The 25,942-nt window shown below is 37.9% G+C and overlaps 1 protein-coding gene across 4 annotated transcripts in view; it reads left to right on the forward strand.

Annotated features, from left to right (window-relative positions):
* The window catches only part of LOC132201320 (neuroligin-2-like), a 168,456-nt gene that overhangs the window by 128,104 nt on the left and 14,410 nt on the right, over positions 1 to 25,942 (forward strand). For 3 of the 4 annotated variants that reach the window (XM_059627398.1, XM_059627396.1, XM_059627397.1), the window contains one exon: positions 9,610 to 9,762. The exons of the other annotated variant lie outside the window; for it this stretch is intronic. In XM_059627398.1, coding sequence (XP_059483381.1) covers positions 9,610 to 9,762 — 153 coding nt within the window. The remainder of the gene's footprint in view (positions 1 to 9,609; positions 9,763 to 25,942) is intronic. 4 annotated transcript variants of the gene reach the window in all.

Consider the following 25,942-nt stretch of genomic DNA (forward strand, 5'->3'; position numbering starts at 1 on the left):
AAGCCGGCGAACGGTGCTTGGGTGCGTCGACCGCACGACGGCGCCCATCATAAAACAAGATCAAATGACCCGGCAGCACAAAGAGGACCGAATTTAATTTATTTCCTTTCTTTTTGAAGTGCCTTTTCTCTTTCTCTCGGCGGCCCCGTTTTGGCACAACCCTGGTGGACAAAATAACACTGGAGCCGGTGCCACAGGCGGTTTTTGATCTGCACATGTTTTATTGCGGAAAGGTCCCAACGATTGCCTGTTGATTGTTTATACAGTGGCCAAAAAGGCTGGTGGAAAAGTGCGAGACGTGGAGGAGGGACGCGTGGAATCGGCCAGACATCCTGCTTCCCGCTGGCCAACCATCTCGTCCGCAACGCTGGTCAAACGGGAAATTGCTTTTTAACAAACTCGGTTTTGTCGTTGCCGAAACTTTGCCAGCTTTTCGTAATTGGTAAAAATCCAAAATAAAAAAATAAAGTTGCTTTTTTACCGGATCAGGTTTGAAATGCAAATTAAAAGGTAACCTTAAAATTTAGAATTCTACCAAAATGTTAAAGTTTAAAAAAAAAAAGCTTTGAATGATAGCTTTGATGAGCTTTTGAATATTTACATTTACAACCCCCCACTTTGGGGAATGGGATGAAATAAATCATCCCTCTTCAAATTCTCCTTTTAACGTTTTATCGCCAACGAGAGCAGCTGATGTGTGCGAGTAGAAAAATGGCACTGCTATTTTTTCGCCAAAGTGATTTGGTGCTCGAGTTTGCCCGCGAAAATAAAGCATCGGGAAAATTTATTCGTCATTTCGTTTCGCTCTCGCCTCTCGAACAATGCCTCGCAAACTGCTCGGCTGCGCGCCCAAGAGAATTGCTGCTGACGTTGGCTGGCCGGCCGATGATGGGCGAGCTGCGGAAGATAAAAAGTCAAGTGCCAGAGCCAGTATGAGCAGTCGGCGTGTTTCGGGTTTGCCGCAGGAAATACACAGCACACTCGCGTTTAGCGCAAATGGCCAAACAACAGCCTCTGAAAGAAACATTATTTGCCTCTGCCTGCGCCGACTCTCGGCCACAACCAAACGCAACACGCACACTTCGCTTCATGCGTGCTAGGAAAATTAGCACTATATTCACTCCAAAGGCATTTCCTCCCACACTATAGTCAACTTCACAAAACATTTAATCCATAGTTCAGTTCAGATGAATAGCTTTGCCACAATTACTTCATTTCCGAAGCTCATTAAGTTTCAAAATGCCGTTTTTTTTATAGATGTATAGTAATTTGGAAAAAAAAATTAATTTTAGATCATTAGGTATTGAAGTATTTAAGAGACCCTAAGTGTAAATTTTACAAGACTTAAATTTTCTTTTTAATAAAAAAATTTTATAATTAAATAGAACTCTAAAATTATACTTTTTTTAACTTGGAAAAAAATCACCTCCCATTCTACAATAAGAAGTAAGTTTGTAATTATATTCCTTTCAATTAAAGTTATAATGAGGTTGAGGTTAATACTCTCTTTTACCCTTTATTTTTATTTAGTTTCAATTAAAAAGTAACCAGCCAAAAATAAACCCCTCCATTTATGTCTGTGCAGAGATTTTGGTCCGGATTGAATTGTCAATGCAGTTAAAAAAAAAAACTATCACTTTACTGATCCGATTAGCAGAGCACAAACCAAAATTGTATCAATTAAACAAAGGACGCTCCTTCTCTAATCTGACAATAAAAGCAAGAAATCTCCCAGAAAGGAAAGTGGGGCGACCCTAAAAGTAGGACCGTGCGAGATTTTGTCTCCCTTTCCTAACACCTCTCATCTGCTTCCATTAGGAGCAAACGCATTCCGGAATCGCGTCAGGATCCATCTGCAGATTGCTCTGGGTGGTTGCGGGTGGCGAGCATTCCGACAGGCAAACGTACAGAAAACCCGCGCTCCTTTCTTTTTATTGATTCGGCAAGCCGGGCGCAATAACAAAGGAATGGACCGTGGAGGAATAGAGCGCGAAGAGCAGTCGTGCGGCTATCTCATCACCATCATTGATCGTGCCCGGCCCCGGAGACTAGAGATTATATTCCTCTCTCGCGTGTGTGTATCTGTTTCGAAGGTCGCGGTCTGGTGCTAGAAAAACAAAACCGGCGGTGCACGTCAAAAAAGCGAGCAAAAAGCGCGGCCGAAGAAATTGGTTGCTTCTATACGTACCCTTTTTGAGTTTGCGGGCGGCGCGTCGTCTGATATTGATACAGCTTTTTGCGCCTGATGGGCAGATAGATGGATTGGGTGGAGGCTGAAACGCAATCGTCGATATTGAAGCTCAAATTCGCAAGGGCGATCTATTTCAAGCGATATCACCTCCTGTTGCGGCAAAATTCCGAACGAAATAAAAAATAAATTTGATCAAAAACAAAGATAAATATATGAATTCATTTATTTAGCAAATATTGGAAGTAAATTTAACGCGATTAGTTAATTTTTGATTAGTTAAATAAACACAAGGCCGGATTTTGTATTCCCATTAAATTATTACTACACCTGCAAATATTTTTAATTACATTTTCACAAAATATATATATATTTTTGTTTACTTTAAAATTCAGTTGGATCATTAGCCCTATTTGTCAGTTAAGGTCGTTGTTTTATTTAATTCTAAAATTTTGCCTCATTAATTAAATGTTTCACTCTGCTGTAAATACAAATTGTTAAATTTTTGCGAATTTAATGTAAATTACGTCAAAATTAAATATACATAATATTCAGTCATAGAAAACGATGTAAAAACAAAAAATTAAAAATCAGTCAAAATTTAAACTTCACCACGTTTATTCTCGTAAATTCCTCAGAAATTTAAATTATAACCGCGTTTATAATCTTTTTCTTTTTATATAAAAAAAATCAGCTCGTCTAACAAGAAAAACTTATGAAGAATGAGAATTTTAATACTTTATACATCAAAATTTACATGTTGCAGATTTTTTCTGCAAAAATGTAGGATATAAGCAAACCATTAAGTTGAAATTAGTCGACTTTTGATATAATTTTCTTTTATAATATGTTAAAGAAGAAGTTATTGGCGCTCATTTTAATACAGAAATTATCCTGCATGAGAGAAGACAGAATTAATAGGGCCTCTTCCTCCACCCATCAAGAGGTTGACTGGTGCGTTGACTTGAACAATGACTTGAATTCACTCGTCCCTCCCTGCGCCTACTAACCATCTTGAAATATGTATGAAATGTCTGCAAATAGCTTCCTTGTCTGCGCTCAAACAGGTCGGCGTGGAGCTTTGCTAGTTTGCCCCGATTCCCTCGAAAGCAGCACTCCTTCATCTAGATTTAATATTTGCCTGCGTGTTTACCTCACAGTCGGAGAGACCTCGAAAGCAAATAAAGCAACCCTTGCTTCCTTCTCTCGCCCAACGCGCAGCACTTTACGAGCGAAATTTACAAACGTGGACTAAGCCAGGAATAGAGACGAGACGCAACTCAATTTTAAATCCGCACGCTGAACTCGTAGAGAGCTGTAATTATAATATGTGCTTGTGCTGGCAGAAAGGGCAGTGAATGAAATGCAGTTTTGAGTATGAAAAGTGGATAGATTTTTCTTAAACAAAGTTTTGCCCTTAAATTTTATTTTCTGCAATAAATTGGATTAATTTTAAACAAAGTATTTAATATAAAATTAATTAATTTTATTAATTAATTTAATTTTTCAGTATTGCCAAATGCCATTCTCTAAACTTTAACTCGAGTTATTGAAGTAAAAACATTCCATTAATTGAATACCGATAATTATAAATTTCTAAACTTCTTTGTTTTCACTGCAATTCAACAGCGCGGGTTTAATTGCACGTCACTTGCACTGCCCTTGTTAATTACATTTATTCCCATGGAGCGTTGAAAACACATGCACGCGCAATATGCAAGTTATTTGCATGTGCAAAGCTGCAGTTGTTGCGAGACCGGCAGCTCGGAACGAAAAGCCCCGCACCGACCGCACCCATCAAACACATTCGTAGAGCCAGGCAGCGAATTGCCGCTGCAAAATCATCTCTGCCTGAGTCGCCGCTCCACTGAATAATTATTTGCGGCTGGAATTAAAGCCGATGCTCGCGATAAGCGGATCGAGAGGAAATGCTCATTTTCCTCCATAAGAGCTTCTGATGCGCCATGCCTGGAGCAAACATTCTACTCCGCCCAATCATTATTCTGAGATAATTGAATTCTGGTTTTATGCAACCTTTTATTTTTTAATTATTTTTCCATCAACGAACTCATTCTGTAATAATCATTAATGATCATATTTCTGTAATCATGTTCAAATTTTAAATTCTAAAATAAAATAGTAATTAAAATAAATTAATTGCTCTCTTATGGTTACCATTACAAAATTATTGTTTATTTACTTTTTCTAAAACTATAAATTTTACTCATTTTCAAAAACAAGCAAAATAGTTTTAAGATTAATCAGATTACCTAATTTAAGGTGGGACTAGAGATTTTCGAACCAGGCTTTGTCTCAATTTTAGCCTCTAATAGAAGTCTGAATAATAGATTTTTCAACATTTGAATTACAAATATTGAAAAATAATTTTGCTTTGTTGAATTATTACGGAATAATGCAACCTGTCATGAATGAATCTGTAAAGTGCTGTAAAAGTTAACTAAAGAAACTGAATTTTAATTGATAATTGTATAGCTAAATGAAACTATATTTGTAAAAATTTAAGATTTTAATTACCTGTAATCATCTCCTTACCAAATTAGAACTAAATGTTTTTAAAGCTGTGCTATCCTTCTTTAAAAAAATCAAAGTTATCAGCTTTGCAGCATTTTTTTTACGATGAATAACGGAATATACTTTGTTAGATTCATTATCAAATGTAGAGATCAGTTGTTGATCGTCACTGTGATGATGGGTATGCGCGTTAAACACTTGATGTTCCACTGCTCCATTTTAATTTTGCACGTATCTGCTGTCGCACAGTATTCGGCAATGGTGTGAAAATTTATTGCGGCGGAACGCGCGTTTTCCGCGCTATTTGCTGCTTATTTATTTCGCAGGCGCATCAAAAAGCGTTCACATTTGCGCCCGCAGTTCAATTATTGCCCGAGTATACATACACATTTAATTTATGAAGCAGCGTGCGCTCGGCTGATTGCTTGAAATGCTAAATTCGTCGTGACTGTGGTTTAATGCGTTCTGCTAATGTTGTATGTGCATGTAAAAAACCGACTGCCTCCGTTTTTCATTAAACGCGTCTGCTCCACAAAAACATTAAATTTCGTCTCCAAAAAGAGGTGATAATATCGCACTGCATCAAAAATTTGAAGGCTTTTGACATCAAACTCACACTGATGCATTTAATTTACGCGAAATTTCGCTGATGAATGGCCATAATAATAAAAAAGTTCCAGTTGAAGTCGTAATTTTTAATAATATGCCATACTGACAAGAAGAATTGTAATGAAAGATGAATTGCGTGTTTTTATTGTCAAAATGAATTTCAAGTCAGGACAGATGATATCAGTTTAACTGCTGAATAAAAATTCCACAAAATTCAATCACCATAAAGTCACATAAATTGCTTTTATTGCGGCTGTTTTATTATTGAATTTTGTGGCCTTTTTACTGCCTTAATTTTTTATTTTTTTACAAAGAAGATTCCCAAATTTAACCGGAAAGTTGAACAGAACATGATTAAAAACTCTATTTTTGCTCTGTTGTGTTTTTTAGTCAGTTTGTCAAAGGCAAATTGAATTTCATTGTTGAAAAATGACGCGTTTTCCAGTTGGCTGGTTGGAAATTTAAGTTAAAAATGAATTTCCATTACCCTCACGTCAAACAATTTCGAGCAATTTTCTTCCCCCTCGCGTTTCCTCTGTCAAAAGGATTTTCTCGCGGAGAGAGAAGTGCAAAGCAGTAAAATATATAACAGGCCGAGTTAAAACATTCACCGAGCATTTTAATTTATTCGTGGTGAATGCCTCGCCGCGAAGAATGGAAAGAAAGTCAGTCGTGCGCGAGAATCGCGACCAAATTAGAGTCAATTCTGCGAAGGCAATTACGTCAGTCTAGAAAAATACGGTTGCAACTAACCTGTACGTGCCGTTTGCATTGTGGGAGTGATTTGCCGTCGTGAAGGAATCCAATTCCAATCGCCGTGCCACTCATTTTCTGCATCGGAAAATCAACCATCTGCACATTAAATAAAGAATGTAATATGCGTTCGATTCTACTCTCAGATTTCTATGAAGCATAAGAAGAGAGGCAGTCAATGTTCAAGAAAAACTTATTGCAGCTCTCGCGGTTCAGAAAAGACGGTTGGATTGTATGAATATGCATTAGAATGAGTCTCTTATTCGTTTCTGTAACGACTATACCGCATCTCGTTTCCATTCAAACGGCGTCAATTTGCATTTTCTTATAATTCTAGTTTGCAATTAAAATATTCAAACAAATTCCTTTATTTATTCCAATCCATTTCAATCAAATGCCGGTGCAAATTTATAATAAGCAATATGGATTTTTTCATTTAATTAAATATATTAATGTAATTTCCGATCTGACATGCTGAAAATGTAAATATCTGATTGATTATATCATTATAAATAGCAACTGCAATCTAGAGCTCAATTAAATAAAAGTAAGAGTGATATAAATTTAATTGTATTCCTTTTTAGCATTCTTAGAATATAAGGAAACCAAATATTTATATTAAAAATAAAATCTCAAATAGTTGATTTTTTTTTTAATTTAAGAACTGCACTAATTAAATGTTAGGGAACAATTGTATTTTCAAGAAATGTTTATTGGGTTCAAAATGTTGGCAACCATGACCCATTTATGAACTCATTCAAATAAATGAAGAGAAACGTAAATTTAAAAACAAGATTTTTAGATCTTTTTTTAAAACCATCTTGTTTGAAATAAGGAATTAACTCGTGTGGTATTTTGAATAGAAAACCAGTGCTAACTAGAAAATCATTAATTCCATTTCTAATTATTTGCAGTTGACAAACTTCTATTTAACTTCATCCTCAACCATGCTGGGTAGAGCACAAATAAAAACACGGATAGAGTGCCAGCGGCGCAGATTTCCATACTCACCTCGGCTAATGTCAAATGCAAATCGACGGGTGAGCTGCACACACTTTTTGCCCGTGGGGCGTTTGCACAAGGCTGAGAGTTTGCTAATTACCCGAGCGTCTCGTCGCGCAGCAGTCGAGATTGCAAAGAATCGAGCGCCCAGAGTAGGATGCAGCCATCAACGAACAAACTCAAATGAGAACTTTTCGCGTAAACACAACATCCGCTTGTACATGTTGGTAAAATTATTTATAAATAATGCGCGGTGAAACACGTACACACACAGCACCTCTCAAAGTTTAATTAAAAGTGTTCGCATGCGAGCTGGCACATAAGAGACGTGCAAAGCGCGAGCTGCCTCTCGCAGAATCAACAGCTTGCAAAATTTATTTCAAAACACGCGAGCCACCGGCGCAATGCCTTTCTGGAATTAATTAAATTTAAAAAAAGAGGCAAAAAAGTGGTATAGCTAAGAAGTGGTGAAAAATTAGCGCTCAAATGACCGCCTACTCGAGGAAGGCGGAGGCAAGAAGGAAAAACTTGTTTGTTCTGGCTAATTTACTTCTTTCATTAATGCACGCTCTCAGCTACTTAATTTACGTTACAGAAAGAAATCCGGGATGGCAAAAGAGAAGAATGAAAAAAAAAGTTTGTTTATTAAAATTTTCCAAAAAAAAAAAAGAATAAGGCAAAATGTATAAAGATGAGGTTTCACGAATTGTTGGGCTCATATTTTTATTTAATATCTCTTAGTAATTGAAAATTTCTCGATGGGTCTTGAGAGTCGTTTTATGGGAAACAAATTTCCTAAAAACAATAAGCGAATCACAAAACCCGTACTGAGGAAGTGCCGTTTATAAATTAAAACAAAACGAAATAACTCTCGATCGTGAACATTCTTCTGTTTGATATAATTTTTCAGAATTAATTGACCTTAATCCTGCTCTTATATTGCAACGAGATTCCAATTTTTTAATGGAAATTTTTCTGCAACTATTGCTCGCAAGGATAAAAAATTTGCTTCACTTACATTAGCGACGCATTCATAAATTACCTGCGCAGAGACGTAGTACATAAAGCCGCATTTTTATGCGCGACGGCAGGTCTGAATTTTTTACACGTGAAATTTTTATACCGGAGAGGCAGCATCTCCCAGCTGGTCCTCGATGCGAAATCTAACGAATGCGGACATGGGAATGCGTTGCCGGCCGCTCTGTGTGCTGTGTATCGGAAAAGAAGCTGCGGCATAAGAATGTTTATTTGCGCGCTGGGTCCGAGCTCTGGTGCCGGCGAGCGCATTACATTTTGATGCCCCTTGTCTTGCCGCCCTCTCGAAGGAAATTTATTTGATTGCACACCCCTTTTCTACTTGGAATGGCACAAGTTTCTTGCTGCCGGAGGAGCTACTTTGGGGCTGAATTCATTTCGTTCCTTCCCACGCCTCTTGCAGAAAAGCTATTAAAGCTGAGAAATGTGGAAGGGCGCATTCCTTTTAGCGTCCGACTTTCAAGAGCTCTGCTTCAGCTGATTAAATTTTGCACCACTGTTAAAAAAAGAGTACACGTTTTAATTTACCTTCATTAAATACAACTATTGACTTAAATTATTCACATAAAAATAAATAAAGGCACTTTGCGACTAAAAATAAATTAAATATATAAATATTAAGTAATATTGTGGATTTTCCGCGGCTACCGAGTCTCTTTTGATATTGAGCGCTTCAGCAGACATTGTTTTAAACCCTTTCAACTCTTTTTTTTAATTTATAATTTTTTTTTCAGAGAAGCAGCCAAGAAGAGTAAATATTATTAAAAATTTAATTGAGAGTTGCTACTGTTTTAATTTATTTAAAATGCTTTACTTTTTATGAAAAAAATTTCACCCTTCTGTGCTTGATAAATTGCTTGCTTCGAAAGTAAAAGATATACCACCAAAATAAATTTTTTGGCTCTCAAAAAAAGGAGCAAATTATTGCTGACTGCTATTTAAGAAGCTAATACTGATTTCATGGTTTGGTAAGAGTGAGGGCTGAAAATCTCTTGCTTGCAACTTGGACATCGTTTGTGAAATTTGGAAACTTTAAATGAAATTGTATGATTAAAAAAAACGTAACTGTGTGGTCCTTTGAAATCGTTTCTACGCAGATATAACTGCTGTAATTTCACTGATTTTGATTGTGCTTCTTGTGTGTTTGATCGACATTTGCTTTCCAACCCTGCGAAATCGACTCGTGTGTCATCACCAAATGATTGCCTCTATCAAGGGCAAACACACAGCCATGCCTATACAGTCCATTAATTAGGCGGCAAAACGCCCGTATGTGCATGGATGGCGGATGACTGGCTGAAATGGGGATTTAGCGTCGCGACCGCAAAGAACTAATGAACACAGACAGACAGACACACTGATGACAGGGGAGGCTGATGTTGCTCTCTCTCTGCATCCCCTTTCTATATAATTCACACGCGATTCGTCTCTCTCTGTCGGTGGCACAATAATAAGTATGGATAATAAGCAGGGCGGTGTGATTGTTGCAGGGTCGCAAGGCGTAGACGCGCCGTACGCGGTGCTCGTCTGGGTGCACGGCGAATCTTTCGAGTGGAACGCCGGCAGTGCTTACGACGGCACCATTTTGGCCGCCGTCGGCAGAGTGATCGTCGTCACGTTCAACTATCGGCTCGGAATACTCGGTAAGTACAAGTCAAGGAAGTACACATGTGCGCCCTGGCCCACTCACTATAAGCTCAAATCGAACTCCACAGGGAACACCAGTAATTTCTTATTGGCCTTTAGTAGCAAAATTTTATTCATACTAATATCAGAACACTTATTTATCTCGTTCAATAGAACACAAAGTTTATTTTACTTTGATTCGTTGTATGAATTTATTTGCGTAAGAAGTAAGCTTGGAAAATATTGACCCCTTTTTTAGCATTATCTCATTAATTGTAGGTGCAAAACCACCAAAAGAGAATTGATTTGAAAATAGCAGAGATTAAAAATACTTTCAAGTTTGCAATACAAATAATATATAAAAATCGTGTAAATTTTAATTAAACACTTTGACTATTGTGAATGGCAAAATCTTCATCAATTTCTTGATTAAATATAGTTGGAAATTTGTTTAAAAAAAGAGCCAAATATTTAATAATTCAATAAAAATGGTTCAATTTAAAAAAAAAAATGATATTTTGATATCTTCCTTCGCAGGAAATTTAATGTTTTTTTTCCAAAAAGGAAATTTTAAGTGCAAATTATATGAAGCGGTTATCACAGTCCTGGATTACCCTAACGCACAAATTCAATAGTTCTTATTTATAAAGCAGCTTTTCCTACTTCACAGGAAACCGCCATTGCTTTTTCCGGGAAAACAATGCTATTCCCTCAAGACTTCTTTTTAACAATTCCTAAATTGATGTATCGAGAATTTTATTTTTTATTTTCTTTTTAACCCAACAAAAAGCAAATAAGGAAAAATTGATACCTGTCTCAAAGATCAAAGTTCGCCGATCTTTGTTGCAAAATCCCGAGATGCTAGAAGTTTAATTATATATACGATCTTATCAGGTCACTCGAGTAGCGCAAACAATTTTGCGTAGAGAGCATCCAACCGACGGGTTATTTAGGCTCAATTTGTCGCTTGATTAATTGGCGACATTCACGCCGAGAAGACACAGCAGCGAAAAAGCAGTCGTGCTCGTCATGTAATTCAGAATCGGTCCAAACTATTTGGTCGCCGCTGGGATCGAGGCAAAGAAAAGACTAGAGCAGCCGACCCTTGTCAACATGCAGGACGAGTCTGCCAAAGGACGTGCGCTGAGAAATGTCCAAAAGAAAACCAGCCAGGCGATGGAATAGACGCCGGAGCTGTGTCATCCAGGCTGCTGCTTTCTCTGAAGAAAAAAACATTTGCTCAAAACTTTTCCTTCTCAGAATGATAGAAATAATTATTTCCTTAATTTGTTAAAAAAAAATCATAAAATATTGAGCATAAAAATTTTCAATTAAAAGCCATTTAATTTAAACGCAAGAAATTTGCGTTCACACAAATCATTTTTAGTTTTTACTTGAAAAAGTTAGTTTTTTACTTGAAAATAAAGTTTAAGGATTTGAACTTAAAAAAACTAAGTATCCAATTTCTGTTGTCAAAGTTAAAGTGGAATTTCCAGTCAATCAATACGAAAGCACTTTTGACTCATTGACAGGTCGCGTTTGCTTTGAAAATGGCAGGGTCCGAAAACACGGTGGGCGTCGATTACTATAAATGAACCCACCAAGGCACACGCGCGCGCCCCTTCATAAAAAATAACAAGCTCTCTCCGCACAACTGTATCAGCACTAATGCATTATTTATCATTATATTTGCGGTCGTTACTTTTCAAGTCGTGCCAGCGCTCTCGTGATAAATGGCACACATCTACCAAAAGCCTTTCTTTTTTTTCCTTTTTCGCCAGTGCTATCGCGAATACAAATAACTCATTTCTGCCGAATCTAAAACGCCGTCCCGCCAAGCTTTTGACTCTCGCGCTGGGAAATTTATCAAATAATTAATTTCCGAGAGATCCCTCTGAATGTGTACTTAACGAGATTGGTCCGTGCCGCCCTGCGGGAGAACTTTGGAGAAAAACGGATTGCTTGTGCGGAATTTAACTTTCTGTCCTGCTCTGGTCCGGTTTTACTGTTATTATAATTTAGTTTTGCTGAGATTCCAACAGATGCAACTTGATCGTGTGTAATTAAATGACTTGTGGACTCTTTAAAAGTGGAACTTCTGCTTTTAATAAAGATTAATAAGGCGAAGCTCGGTGACGAGATGTCTTTTGAAATGATCTCTAAAGACGTCGGAACGGATTCTTCACGTCTCGCGAAGATCAAAAGAAGGTGCGAATAATGAGTTTTGGGTGCGGAAAGGAGAGTTTCCTCCTTCCCGAGGCCATAAAAATTAATAATCTTGGGCCCTTTGTCGTCTTTGGGCGGATTGCAGAATAACGACGGCAGACATTTCTCAGCAGCATCCATCCACACAGCGCGCGCAAAAATGAAGTCATTACTTTCGCGCCGAGCGCTCACAATCGCATTTGCAGCGTCAAACCCTTGCTGCTTTTTGTGCAGCGCCATTCGTTATTCCATTCACGTCCGCGGCGTCTTTCTTTGCTGGCAAAAACTGTCGATAGAATCTCCATTTGGCCGGCGCCCGTTTTTGCCATTATCAACACGCACACCCCCAAGGTGCAAATGGAAAAGGGAGAAATCCCAGCGCCTTATAAAATTCGCATTAGCCTAAACAGTCACCCCCAGCCAGCAGCCAGACTGCCTGAGAGGGAAAATGAAAGGAACCCTTCCGGCCGGTATCTCTGCTAGACGGATGAAAAATGGCTCAGCTGCTCACTTTTAGCCATTATTAATCTATTGAGAGAGAAACAAAAATCTCACGACTCACAATCCAGACATATAAGTACCAAAATAGTTTTTTTTTTGCTTAAAAGATATGATAAGATAAAAAGTAAATAAATAATAATTATATTTATAGTAAAAAAATTAATTAATAATAGCTTGGTTTACTTATATAAATTTAGAGATTTTTCAAAGACTTAAATGTTTTAATTTTCAATTTTTTTTATAAATTATTTAAAATTTAATTTTTAATAATTTTTAAAAGTTAGAAATAAAATATGATCGTTCAAATTATTTTGATGCAAGATCTTTTTATTAAAGTAATAATTTTTGAATTTTTAATTTTCTACTTTGTGAAATGTAATTTTTGAAAACTTAATCAGCATGACTTAAGGTCATTGTTTTATTATCATATTTCTTGAAATTTCAGAGTCCCCTATATATAAATTGCTAATCAATGGAAGTTTCAATAAAAAATTATGCAGTTTACTCTTTCCTTCAAAGAAATAAACGTGCCTAGTAAAAAATAGTGTTCTTAAAAAATAGTTTCTTCAAAAAATTTGCTTTGCTAGGATAAAGTTTTGAATGGTGCTTATGTGCTTACTCATGCAGGTTTGCATTACATTTATCACCTCCAACGATTTTATTATCCTTTTCTTTGAACCCACGGCAGACGGCGCAGCGTCCTAAACCCCGCCAGCAACATCGCTATTTCTTGAGTTTGCCTTTTTCCGGACGACCTGCTTACAACGACAAGCGCTGGGCGGGCGCTTCCATTTCCATAATTACGCCAAGTATGCAAATATTCTGGCCGAAACAGCAGAGCTACGCACATACTATAGAGAAGCACGGACAAACAAACAAGAGCCGCCCAGCACGTCTCTTTCGCGCTGTTTGCCAATCCGCACCGCGTTTTACGGGCCGAAACAAGCGAATTCTCTCTATTTCCAGTTTGTATACCTCGTATTTAATTCTGCGGCACAGAGAATAATAATATGTAAAGTAAACAGGCCGACCGTGCGTATATATCATTTGAATTGGGCGGGCAAGGAGCCCTTTTGAGCGCTTTGCTTCTGCACGAAGTCCTACAATCGATTTGGAAGAGAAACCGGATGGCCAGAGGGCTGTGCGTTTGGCGGTCAGGCTAATTCATTAATCACGCGTGGACATGTGGCCACCCCGAGAAGGAGCACCAACGAGTCATTTGCTTTCCAGATTAGAGCAATCGCTCTCTTGCTTCAACGCCGCCGCGTGGACTATCTCGGTGATAAATGTTTCAACGGTGCAAATTCACTTTCTGGTGACGTGGATATTATTAAAACACAAAAGTCCTCTCAAAGTAATTCAAAATTCATAACTCATTCATTATTAATTTTTCATTCAATGACAATTTTTTTTCATATCTAGTGCACGGAAATATGTTGAAGCAGTAGCAATTTTGATGGAATAAAAAAGCCAATATGTATTCGTGATAAACTTTTTATGATTATCGTCTCCATCATATCAAATAGTAGAGAATTTTGTAATTCAGCTCAGAAATTTGTAGAAAAACTTGCAACTTGCTGCCTTTCCTGCTCTTCCCACACAACACTGAAGTGCCTAACATTAGCAAAAACTCCAATAAGTCGTAGATCGTCCGCTCCTTTTTGTCTGTCGTGTTTTCCCCAACAAAAGCCCGAGTTTTGTCGGCCAGCTTCCGAAAGAGTTGCACGGAGAAAGAAAGCAATTCATCAACGGCCGAGTGTCCGTCCATTGAACCAACGTCGGTGGCAATCGAGAGTTGCGTTCATGTGAAACACTTATCGATAAATTTCGTCTCCTCGCACAAAGGACCTTTTGCTCTTGGTATTTGTTGCTGCTGCAAATATCCGGCGCCTTCTGCACAAAAAGAGTGCCCAATCGGATCGGGGTTTCCTTCTTTTCGTGATGTCCACGGTACTGCTTTTGGCATAGAGAATGGCTCAGATTCGATCAGTTATCGAGCATCAGCCTCGCTTTGTACGACCGCTTGTGTGCGGCGGAATTCGGGGTGCGACAGCCTGGCCAGGGGCTGAATCCTTGCCAAAATCAGCTGCAGCTTGAATACTTTCGTTTTCTGGGCCACTGAAATCGGAACTCTCAACAAGTAAAAAAAAAATCAAATCGCAAAGGGTATCTTGTTTATCGATTCGGAGTATATTTAGTCAGAGATTGCCTTTTGAGCCCAGGGGGGAAGGATGTTCCGTGTAAGCAACAGGATTTATAAATCTGAAGTTTTTGTAAAGAACTTTCATGTACGATTTTAAATATGCAAATGAATAAAATGTAAAAATTTGTCTTTACAAAAAGTACTTTACAAATACAAACTATTTTAGAAACATTTGATTCACTTGGAAAATAAAAGAAATTTGGCAATAAGTGATCAAGAAATCAAAATAAAAATGCTGCAAAAAAAATACACAAAACTTCACTTTTGTATTTCACAATTTTTATTTGGCAGACATACAAATTTCTTTAAAAATACCAAATATTAAAATATGATTTGTGTGAAGTGTGAAAGCCATACTTTTATTGGTTTTCTGCCCTACCATCCATGATTCCGTGCCCATTTGAAATGCAGCTCCAGCAACGGTGGCAAATAATTCATTTACGACTTTTGCCGACCCTTTTTCATTATTTCCAAGAGTGTCGACCAGGCGTCTCGTCATATATTGGCCACAAAACGTGGCGTTTATGAAATGACAAGCAGCCGCCACTCGCGTTCATTGATTGCTCCAGCTCTTAAGTCCCCCCAGGGTTGCAATTTTTACGAGACTTGCTTATTTTTTACGATTGGGCGAGAGGCAAATAAGAGTCGGCCAAATAAGCTGATTCCCCGTCCGTCGCAAACAAATTTTTACGGTTATGGTGGCTGCTGATGCGCCACTTCTCTTTGCCCTTTTACAGCCTGGCAATGACCCACCCCCTAGCCATATCCCTGTCGCTTTTTTTGTCTTCCGACTCTGTGTTTCGATGCACACGGCAAATGAAGCGGAAAATATGTTTGCCGACTCGCGCAGGGTGTTTTTACTGGGTAGGCGGCAAATTTCCCGGGCCAGTCCGCACCCATGGTTATGCCTGGCGACCGGGGACCAGCATCCTAATTCAATTATTTCATTCAATTAGTTCCACTCTTTTAGCCGCTGCTGAAGCTAAAAAAACTCGGGCCCTTTATAGGAATAAGGGGAAATTGAGTTTTTTCCCTTCGAATAAAGAGAGAGGACCTGTAGCTGGAGATGTGTGAAAAAGCATTCGGCAGGATTTAAATTCAACTTTTTTTTAATTTGAAAATTAAATTGAATCAACCTTTTTTAATATTTTGAACCTGCCGGATTTTCTGCAGCACTGTAGACTTTAAATTGACTTCTGTTGCAGTCATTTCAATTGGATTTCCTTGGGCAAGCTGACTGATAATCTGATTACATCCGTGGCCCGCACCGTCCCAATTATCCAAGGCAATTTGTTATACCTGGCCATAATCACCGGCGTGTGCGCTCTAACTTTGGCTGCGACTCTCTGATTTAATGAGTTCCAACCCCCGAGGGTTGCTTTGCCGCCGGTCCTATTGTCATTATTACACATACATACTGCATGATATGTTTGCCCTGCTCACGCAGAACCGCCGACAGCATAATGCAATCTCGCGCACACGCACCGCTTGCAAACACACTCGCGAAATTGTGCGGTTCACCCTTCGTGGCAGTGTTTGAAGGCGGCTGAAAATTGTTTGGCAGTAAATTTTGCCATCTATTAAACTCCGTTTAACCAATCTATTCATTATTAATAAATTTAGTAAAAAACATAAAATTTTTAAAATATTGAATTACTAAATTACATTTTTATCAACTGTTGACCCTTTATTAAGTACAATATTTTTGAAGTTTTTACACTGCCCCTCGCTCTGTCTCGAAGGACTCGTGCATGATAAAGACAACCAGCAACCGCGACCCTCGCAATTTATTTTAATTAAATCAACCACCTCCGCAGTCTCACACACATTGTATGTACAAATACAAAATACACGTGCATGATGTTTGCGTGTTCGTTAGGGTATGATTGGTACAAGTACCATAACACCTGGGTTGTGTGTACTTATTTGTGTGACGCGGGCGGTGTCGCGTAAAGAGTGGCGAATTGTAAGTACGCAAATTCGGTCTCTGCTTGCCGAAGTGTTCCATTTCAAAGCGTGTTTGCGGATAAATACTTCGCCGGCGCCAACCCCACTTCAAATGCTCACCTCCGGCATTAAATAATTTGCCTAATTGGATGCTTTTTCAATTTTTACTCAAGGAGGAATTGAGCCACTTAACGTTGAAAAATCTTAAAGCCTCTCAAGATTTATTTCTTATTCTTGAATGAATTTTTTTTACATGTTTGTAGCGTCAGAAAATTATTTTAATAATTTCCTGGATTTTACCATCAATTCATTTAATGGAAAGGAGTTTATTCAACAAATTTGAAAATTCTTCCGCATTTAAAATTTTCTAATTAAAAAAAAAAATAATAAAAGCATACTTTTAAAAATTTATTTCACTCCCCGTTTTTTTTTCTTCTTGCAAAATGGAAAGAAATGTGAACAGTAAGTTTATAAGCAGAGCACGGTCTCGCGTAAACAAAATTACAATAATTTAGCTCTACCGCTAAAAGAACGAGACAGTCATTTATCAGCAAGCTCGCTCATAAATTCTGCCGCTCTTTTATATTTGTGGAGCACACATACATTATACACGAGACCAAATAAGCCTTGACAAGCAGCGTACAGAGAAGAATGGAAACTGCGACGAGCAAAGGGGCCGCGTGTGCGCGAGAGAAAAATAAGAGGATTATGCTTAATCTCAAACTCAAAGTCCATAAACAAATATTTCGGTATGAAAAATATGAGAATGGAACAAGAGAAAAGTTTTTTAATCATTGTCAAAGGAGCCGAACTTTCTTCTTTTTGCTTTCTCTGCGCTGAGCTTGCCGTTCGAGAGCCAAAAGGAAAAGCCATTAATTTGTGCGCATACCAAATCAAATTTTTAACCAGGCGAAATTCGCAAGCAACATTGACTTTTTTCCGCTTTTATCTTCGCCGCTTGTGCGAAAGTGCCGCCCCTTCTCTGTACGCCGCGCATTAAACTCTTAAAGAGCACTAAATTCGTGCTCGCGCACCAACTGACAATATGAAAAGTTTTAAGTGAGTGCGCGTCGCTCGCGTTTTGTGGCCGTTCGTCATTCGCAAAAATAGCTCTAAAAACGAGCTCAGCTGAGAAAAATTGCATGGACTTTCGGTGCCAACTCAGATACGGAGCAATAACGCAACTCATTATACTATAAAAAGTTTTTATGATGTTTGAGCAAATTATTTTCAGCAAAAAAATTCATTAAACTGCATTATAAAACAGTATAGCATTATTGCTTTTTCGGATTTGACACCAACAATAATAAATATAATATAATTATGAAGATTAAACCTATTTTAACCTTATTTTGTTTTAATATACTTCTTTTAAACAACTTGAAAAGGGGAAAATAGATTTGTACTACTTATTTTTTCCGAATCCAAGACAATAAACTAAATGTTAATAAATAAAAATTTATTAAAGTTATTTATTTAAAAAAAAAAATGAAAATTTTAACTCTATGAATGCGAGTGTAAATCTCTTTGATAAAAATTTTATTTGTTATAAAAAATATTAAACAATGAAATCATTCGCAAAATCTTCATTTTGTTGCCAACTATAAGAACATCTCCGACAAGCGACAACCCTTCTAACAATTCACCACCATTCCACGAAAAGAATTTTAAATTGAGCGCCATGGACTGTATAAATATTCGCAGTTCGCGGTGGCCGCTTTTTGCTCTCAACGTGTGCGATATTACAAAAGAAGTTCCAAAACACTTAAGTGATTTATAGGACCTGAGCAGCTACTTGGTATTCAAATTCAGTTTTCGCCCAGGCGCGCCGATTTCCCGCAGCTCTCTTGCGTGAAAAAAAGGCGAAAGGGCGCTCCGAGCACGTCGGAGAAACGAAAAATGCGATCGACGAGAGTAGGGATCACAAAACCCAGCTTTGGTACCTTTAAAAAAAAGACAGAACAGCTTTAACCAAAATTCTATCAAGAATGGCCAATTTTGAAACAAAGTTTATTTTTAATAGAAAAAAAATATGCCATGAAAATACAATTAAAATTGTGATTCTTACTTCTTGTCCGTTTGTTTGAAATTACTTTCCATTGAGCTTGACACGCTTTTGACGTCTTGAATGCGTCTCTCTGCAAACATCCATCTCTGCGGAGCTCCCATTCAAATATACAAAAACTCGTAAGGCATTTTCCTTTCCGACCAGGGAAAATGCACCAAAAGACGCCGCAGCTCGTCTTGCTTTGCAGGAAGCTTGCAAACTATTTCCTTGCACGTCGCCTTTCAAAGAGACCTTTGAAGCGGGGCCATTTTTTGCGGCGGATCCGCCCCTGCACCCAACCCTTTCATGAGCTTGCAACAAACGCGCATTCCCAATGTTTCTGACGTGCAGGCGAGCGGAGGGAAAAATGCCCCGCTGATGTATGATGTATGGTGGCGTGTGCTGTTCTTTTCCTGTCACCGTTTGTTTGCCCAACCGAACGAGGTATTAACGGCAAAAAATTCCTGACAAACTTTTACGCAGTAATATTGCTGTGCGTCGCATCCGTTTGTCCATTCGGGCCAAAAGAGGACACCTAAAGTTTCCGCATCAGCTCATCATAATGGCCTGCTGTGAATTGCTTCCGTTTCGCGAAGACGCATCAGGTCACTTTATTTCAAGAATGAAATTCGTGTTTGGTTTGTATTCTTGACAGAAAGAAGATTATACGAGAAAGAACTTTCAACATAAAGAATAAATTATATAATTTCACAGAATATTTTTTGTTGAGAGGAAATAACAATATATATCTCAGAAATTTAGTTTTTGATGATTCAATGCCAAGCAGATGCCAAGTGTATATGACGGACATCATAAGCTCAATCAAAAATAGTAATATTTTTTTTTTAATTATATCCTTTTAGAAAAAATTTTAAATTGTCAGTCTTTGAAAATTTAGCTCTTTTAAGTCCTAATTTATAAAGTTCAAATTAAGTTTGTTTGTTTCATAATGCATTTACGGACCTAAATCTATTCTAATTTTAAACATAAAATAAAGATTCTATAAAAATGAATCAACTCGGTATATTTTGCAAGTCTCCCAATATAATAAAAATTGAAGAGCGCATACTTTTTATCGGTAAAGACACTCCTGATTCTCTTTAAGATTGATCAATTCTGGTGGTGGAGCGATTGGGTGCCAAATGGAGCGACTATACTCAAAAGGCAACATTTGCGTAATGCTTTGCGAGCAGCAGTCACCTCGTAAAGCCGAGAGCCTGCGAGAGCCGAAATGCAATTTGCATTAAATTCCACGCCAACGCCGGTTCAACAGGCACACTCAAGAGTAGCCCTAGCCGGGCGAGTCCCCAAAGACCTGACAAGAGCAGAGGCCTAGGAGCTTCTTGGATGCTGTGCAATAATTATTATTATAATGATAATAATAATAACCCGAGCGGGCCCATTATATCAGCCGGAGCGAATTCCGGCCGCCTTCCTTGGAGATTCATTTGCGAATTAAGCTTCTTGCAATGCAAATTGTCATTCGGAGCGTCGCTTCAAGTTTCGAGACATGTCTGCAGCAGCTTCCCGGCTAAATACATATTATGTATATTCTGCCCGCCCAGAACACATTTTGTTAATGAAATTTAAGGCGCCTGAGTGGATATTATTTTCAGACTGCGTGCTCCGGGCCAAGTGAGTAAAAATTTAAGTCGTGATTACACTTTGATAAAGGTCTTGTCAGATTTTTTTTTAAACCAACGGCAATCTCCTTTCATCCTCTTTCACTTCAAGTTAAAGCGTCAAAAATTCAAAGTTTTAATGATAAATTTTTGATACTTGAATAATTCTATCTCACATTATTATTATTATTCTTGTAAAAATTGTGTTCCTTCAATTGTATTGTTTATTTTGACAGTTTCAAAAATACAACGAATTGGTGCGATTTAATTTGTAGCCAAATTTTATAATTTAAGCCGAATTTTAACTTTGATTCATTTTACGAGTTTAACCAGCTAAAGCATGATCTACAAATATATTTTCCAGCAAAATTGAAACAAATAACCTCCGTGTAAATTTTAACAAGAGAGCTCATGAATTTAGTCTGGGCATTGCCACTATTAGTCCAGTTCTGCCGGGCATTAATTATGATTCATGGTGGTGGCAGAGTTCGCGACTCTGTTGACGTGCCAAGCGTGACGCTCTGTTCCAAAGTGATAATAATATATGCGATATTATGCACCGGGCGTGCAGCAACTCGGCGATCCAGTGCATAAATGTGCAGCAATACGATAGAGTTATGGGGTTTCTGTCTTATTTGATTGCAGCAGCCGCCACGAGCAGCCGACTGTTTAATTAAATCGCGAATGTCTGTCGCTGCAGCTGCTCATCAATTTATTTGCATTCGTCGCGGGATTTGCTCGAATCAATTTGAAAATTGCGGCACACGATATCATCATTTTAAATGAGTTAATTATGCAGCTGGAATATTGGCAGTCAATGGGAAAACATTTGCGACATGTTTTGCATACAAACACTGTCAATCCGGCTCGTTGCTAATTTGCCCTGGAAAACTTTGTTTCCCAACAAACGATCAATCGTGCGTGATTAGCATACTGCATTTTGAATGGCGTAATATTATGCATTCAGAATAATTTGACAAATTTCACTTTATCAAATTTGACGGTCACATAATCAATTTAATTTAATCTTATTTTTTAATATAACAGTGAATAAAGCAGTAATGAACCAGTGCAGTTCTGAATACACCTGCGTCAAAAGGGAAATTCAATGAAATCCAATTAAAAACGTCAGCCCACGAGCTGCATTCCACTTCAGTTTTCCAGTTTGTCAGAAAATTATTTCCTCATGCCTCGCAGTGGGAGCACTTTGTAGCAAATTAAACTCACATCGCTGCTCGCGACGAGTGCGGTTGCATACAAGCAAAAATTGCAAGTACCGCGGCATTCTCTCGGTTGCATGCAGGGATCGTTCCGCCGCATTTAAAAGTGCAACTCGCTGCTCTTCACCTAAATGCGCCGTGGAATGAAAAATTCCAACGTATGCTCACCAAATGAAAAAAAAACTCCATTCCGTGGCGATTTGCATGAAACGGCGAGTTAAAATTGAGTTTGAAATTGGCGAGCAACTATAATATTATGAATCGACCGACCAAGGATTAGCTGCAAAGTTAAGCAATCGAAATAAATGGGCCTGCTGGCAGCGTGTAATGAGCAGCAACCGCCGCGATTGTGCACCGCCTATGTGCACAGTTCTGGTCATTTCAATAAATTACTTAATAAAATTGATAGCGAAACACCATAAAATGGTCCCAGCGCGATTGTAAAGTATCAAACGCGCATTAAAGTGTACGTATCGGTGCAAAAAGAAACAACGCACACAACACACCGGCGCATGGTAGAGGGCTTGCTATTGATTTCAATTGACCCAAATACAAGAAGGCATGAACAACTCATGTTAGGATTAAAGTGGATTAAAGTAGATGCAATGGTAAAGATTTCCATTTCCTTTAAAAAAATATGTTTTTTTTGTTTTTATCTTTAAAAATTTTAATTAATTTATGTTCGAAAAAGTTAATTTTTTTATTAAAAATTAATAGTGTAATAAAAATTATTTTTTAATTTTATATATTATAAAACAAAAAATTATACAATGAATGGAGATAATATTCACTACAGTTTTCCTCCCTCTCTGTTAGCAACGACGTGTATTTTTAAACCAACTAGCTTTAAAGGTGATCTTCAACACAATTATGGTATATATATATTTGAAAATTTAATCTCTCAATTTCAATTTTTGTTATAAAATTTCATCTTATTCATTTATTTTTTATTTAATTTTCCACCATTGTTTAACCTCAATTTTCCTACAAAAAAGCGTCAAATTTTAACGGCGAAATGTAGAACAATAAAAACTAGTCCCTTACGAATCGACGCGGACGCCATAAATATTAATGCCGAGCATGCATGATTAAAATTTGAAAACCGAAGCCCCGGCGAGTGCGTCAAAACTCGGCGCAATGCTCAGGGGTTGATCTCGCCCGTAGACAATTAATTATTCACTCTGCGGCGCACCGTGCAAAATTCCAACTCGGCGTGTACTTACGCGTACTGAAACAATGGAACCTCCTGGCTCGTTCTCAGCACGCATCGTCTCGCGTTTTCTGCAGCCGAGTCGTCTGTTGGGAAATAATAATTTCCCAGGTGAGCAAGACGTGCGAATTTTGACACGGTATGTATGTACTTGGAAGTACGCTTTAGGCAGTCTCGTATAATCTGCAGAATTCATTCGGTGCTGGCGATGCCTTGAGGGAATTAATCAAACGTTTATGATGCGAGTGCGATTGCAAAAGTCATAATTTCGGGTTCACCACATACAACCTGGGGCTTGATGTGAGCAAATTATTGAGCGCATCAAATAATTAAAATCCACTAATGTTTTATTTAGATAATTGTAGATACATTTCTGAGTCAAATTGATAAATTTTTAAATATAATAATAAATTAAGCCACTTATTCAAATCACTCTGTTTTTAATTTTGATGGTGAAATGAACAATCCGAGCAAATGCAAACAATACAAATTTCCTACTCACTTAAGTTAAAAGTCATAATCACAAGATGTATGCAAAATGTGATATTATTTCTCAATATGGTCTTTGAAATGGGAATTGATTATATTATACACAAAATTTATATTTTTAATTTACGACTGAAAAAGATTATTTTTATTACATTGAGTAATACTTAATGCATGAAAAATTTCCAATAAATTTATAAAAAATGATATTGCATAAAATACCAGAAAATTAAATTGTTTGAAATTCACAAAATATTTTGAATGCATTTTACGGATCCAGTTTTGATAGTCGAATACTGTTAAACTTAAATTGCAACATTTCTTTTGCACACGAAAAACGCCGAAAGGCATGCTTTTGCATATATGGAAAACAAACTCAAAAGAGCTCGAAGCGACAGAAGATAAAAAGCAGTCCTCTCTCTTCTTTTATTTTTTTGCCTGCGCTCCTTTCCTTTTACTATTCAATGAAACACACACGAGGCGAGCAGCGCACCTCGCTCTCTTTTCCTCTCTTTTCTTCGCCCGCAAGTCTTTTCACGCCAGTTGCCCTCAAACTGGAAAAGTTTCGACGCTTTTCCATCACGCCCGCTAATAGAGAGCACAGTCATGCAAGTGGAGATGGCGAGATTGTTGCGCGCGGTGCATGATGGATGACCGTCATCAACGGCGAGATGGATTCGGTTCGTGTTTTACTTTTTTCTTTCAGCGGCTCGGATACTTGTTAGCTTCGAGTCTTGTTTACGGCGTGACACTGGCGATCTAGATATTAACGACGCGTCGCCATGTGCTTTCTTCCGTGTTTGAACAAAATCGAGATAGCAAAAAATAATACTTGCCAACTTGCATTAGACCACAGTACGGAGCTGCGACCACTCGTGCGACAGATGGATGGCCTCATTTCCATAAGCAAAAACGCCCACCGCATTTTTGTTTGGCGTGAAAATCGTGACGCCTCAAAACATTAATTTGGGCTTGTGTACGAAAATGTGACACGAACAGAATTTGCATTCGTTCCAATTCCTGGAAGTTATCTACAAGGTGATATGAAATTAAAATTATTCATCAATTTATTACCTAAGGAGAAATTTGAAAATTATTTTCAGAGATTAATAAATGCTTTTCCATGTATTTTCTTAAAAAAATTAATGTCAATTAGATCAACAAATAAAAAAATATTTTAAAAAGAGATTATTTGAAAGTTTCGCAGAAATTTAAGCAAAGAAATGAATTTAACTTTTCAAAACTACAACACTTGTATATGAGGTGCAGATCACACAAAAAGCGATGAATTATTTGAAAAGTTATTTTGCAAACTGTTGTTAATCTTTCGTATAACTTGCTCTAATCTATTTGTTTCGCAATCCTCAGGGTCCATTAATATTAAGGTTCCCTTTCGAATGCGCAACTTGTTCTCGCTGTGCTGCTGGCATTTCGCCTATACCCGGCGTGTTAGTTTGAAACTCATTCCGATCCGACGAGAGCAGAGTGCCAATTCTGATCATCTCTCCCGTGTGCTTTGGATAGTGATTTGTTTTGCCTGCGATCGCCCTGAGGATTGCCTCGGTTGTCCCTTTCGCCAATCAGCAGCCACGTTAAATCCGAATAATTCCTCTGAGGAGCGGCCCCATTCCAAAAGTTTGTATATAGTTTGTTGCACGCGGTCGAACAGCAACCACCACATAAATTCTAATCAAAGCAGTAGCTCATTTCCATGCGGGACTCACTCTCGCACGCTACCGCTTATTTTTCATTCATACCTCAGGCGTTGAGTAGCTTTTCTTGTTCCATTAAGAAACTGAAAGCTAATTTCCTTGCCTTGTTTTTTTCGTTTTGCTAATTCTCGTTCGCGTGTCGTTTAATTTTTTCCCTGTCGCCTTAATGACAACAAACCATCGGCACGAGAGAACGCAATTAGACTTGGTGGCAAAACGGAACGTGTGACGCGTGTTTTATGCCGAATAAGTCCAATATTCAATTTCATCACAAATGAGATTTTTTCACCATCTAGCCTGGCCAACCGCGCATTCAACTAACGATACTGCGACTAGAACAATCCAGTAATGATGATGATTGTGGAAAGTTCTTTTAATGAGTTGGAAAAAATTCAGAGATATTATTGAGCTCTGTGTTTTGAATTTTATCAAGAGACGGACTTCCTCCCTCTCTACGTCTCATTAAATTCGACAACTTTACTGTTCCATCGGTGAATTTATTTGACATTAATTATTTTGTTCTCAGATAAAAAGTTTTGAAAGGCGAAAATGATATCAAATGCTGGCGGGGAAATCTGAGTGAGCAAAAAAAATCATTGGTGAAGTTAAAAGTAGAAGCGGCGAGGGTTAAGTTGGAAGCTGCGTCAAATAACCAGAGAGGACGCAGCTTTTTTGCCAGCGGCTCTCTCGCTGCAACTTCAATACACGCACGTTGCGCGACACAGGAAGGACTGAATGATGAGAGGTCTTTACGTGAGCTGTCAATTTAGCTGGGACTGTCACACCTGTCCCCTTTTTATCCGCAATGATCAATATATATGAAAAAGAGGAAGCTGGGCCTCGAATTACCTCCTTGCTAACAGATTTATTCCGCCCCTTAAAAATATAGGAATAATGGCTCAGAAAATCTGAATAAGAAATTGGTTCTACCTGGAAAGTTTATAACGGTTATATCCATAGATAGAATAAATAAAGTAACACAGTAAAATACATTATAAATTCAAGATATTTTCTTTTTTCGTGATGAGCTAAAACTAAGAAGCA

Source organism: Neocloeon triangulifer, unplaced genomic scaffold (assembly GCF_031216515.1).
Source record: "Neocloeon triangulifer isolate White Clay Creek 2 clone unplaced genomic scaffold, ASM3121651v1 ptg000014l, whole genome shotgun sequence".
Classification (NCBI taxonomy): domain Eukaryota; kingdom Metazoa; phylum Arthropoda; class Insecta; order Ephemeroptera; family Baetidae; genus Neocloeon; species Neocloeon triangulifer.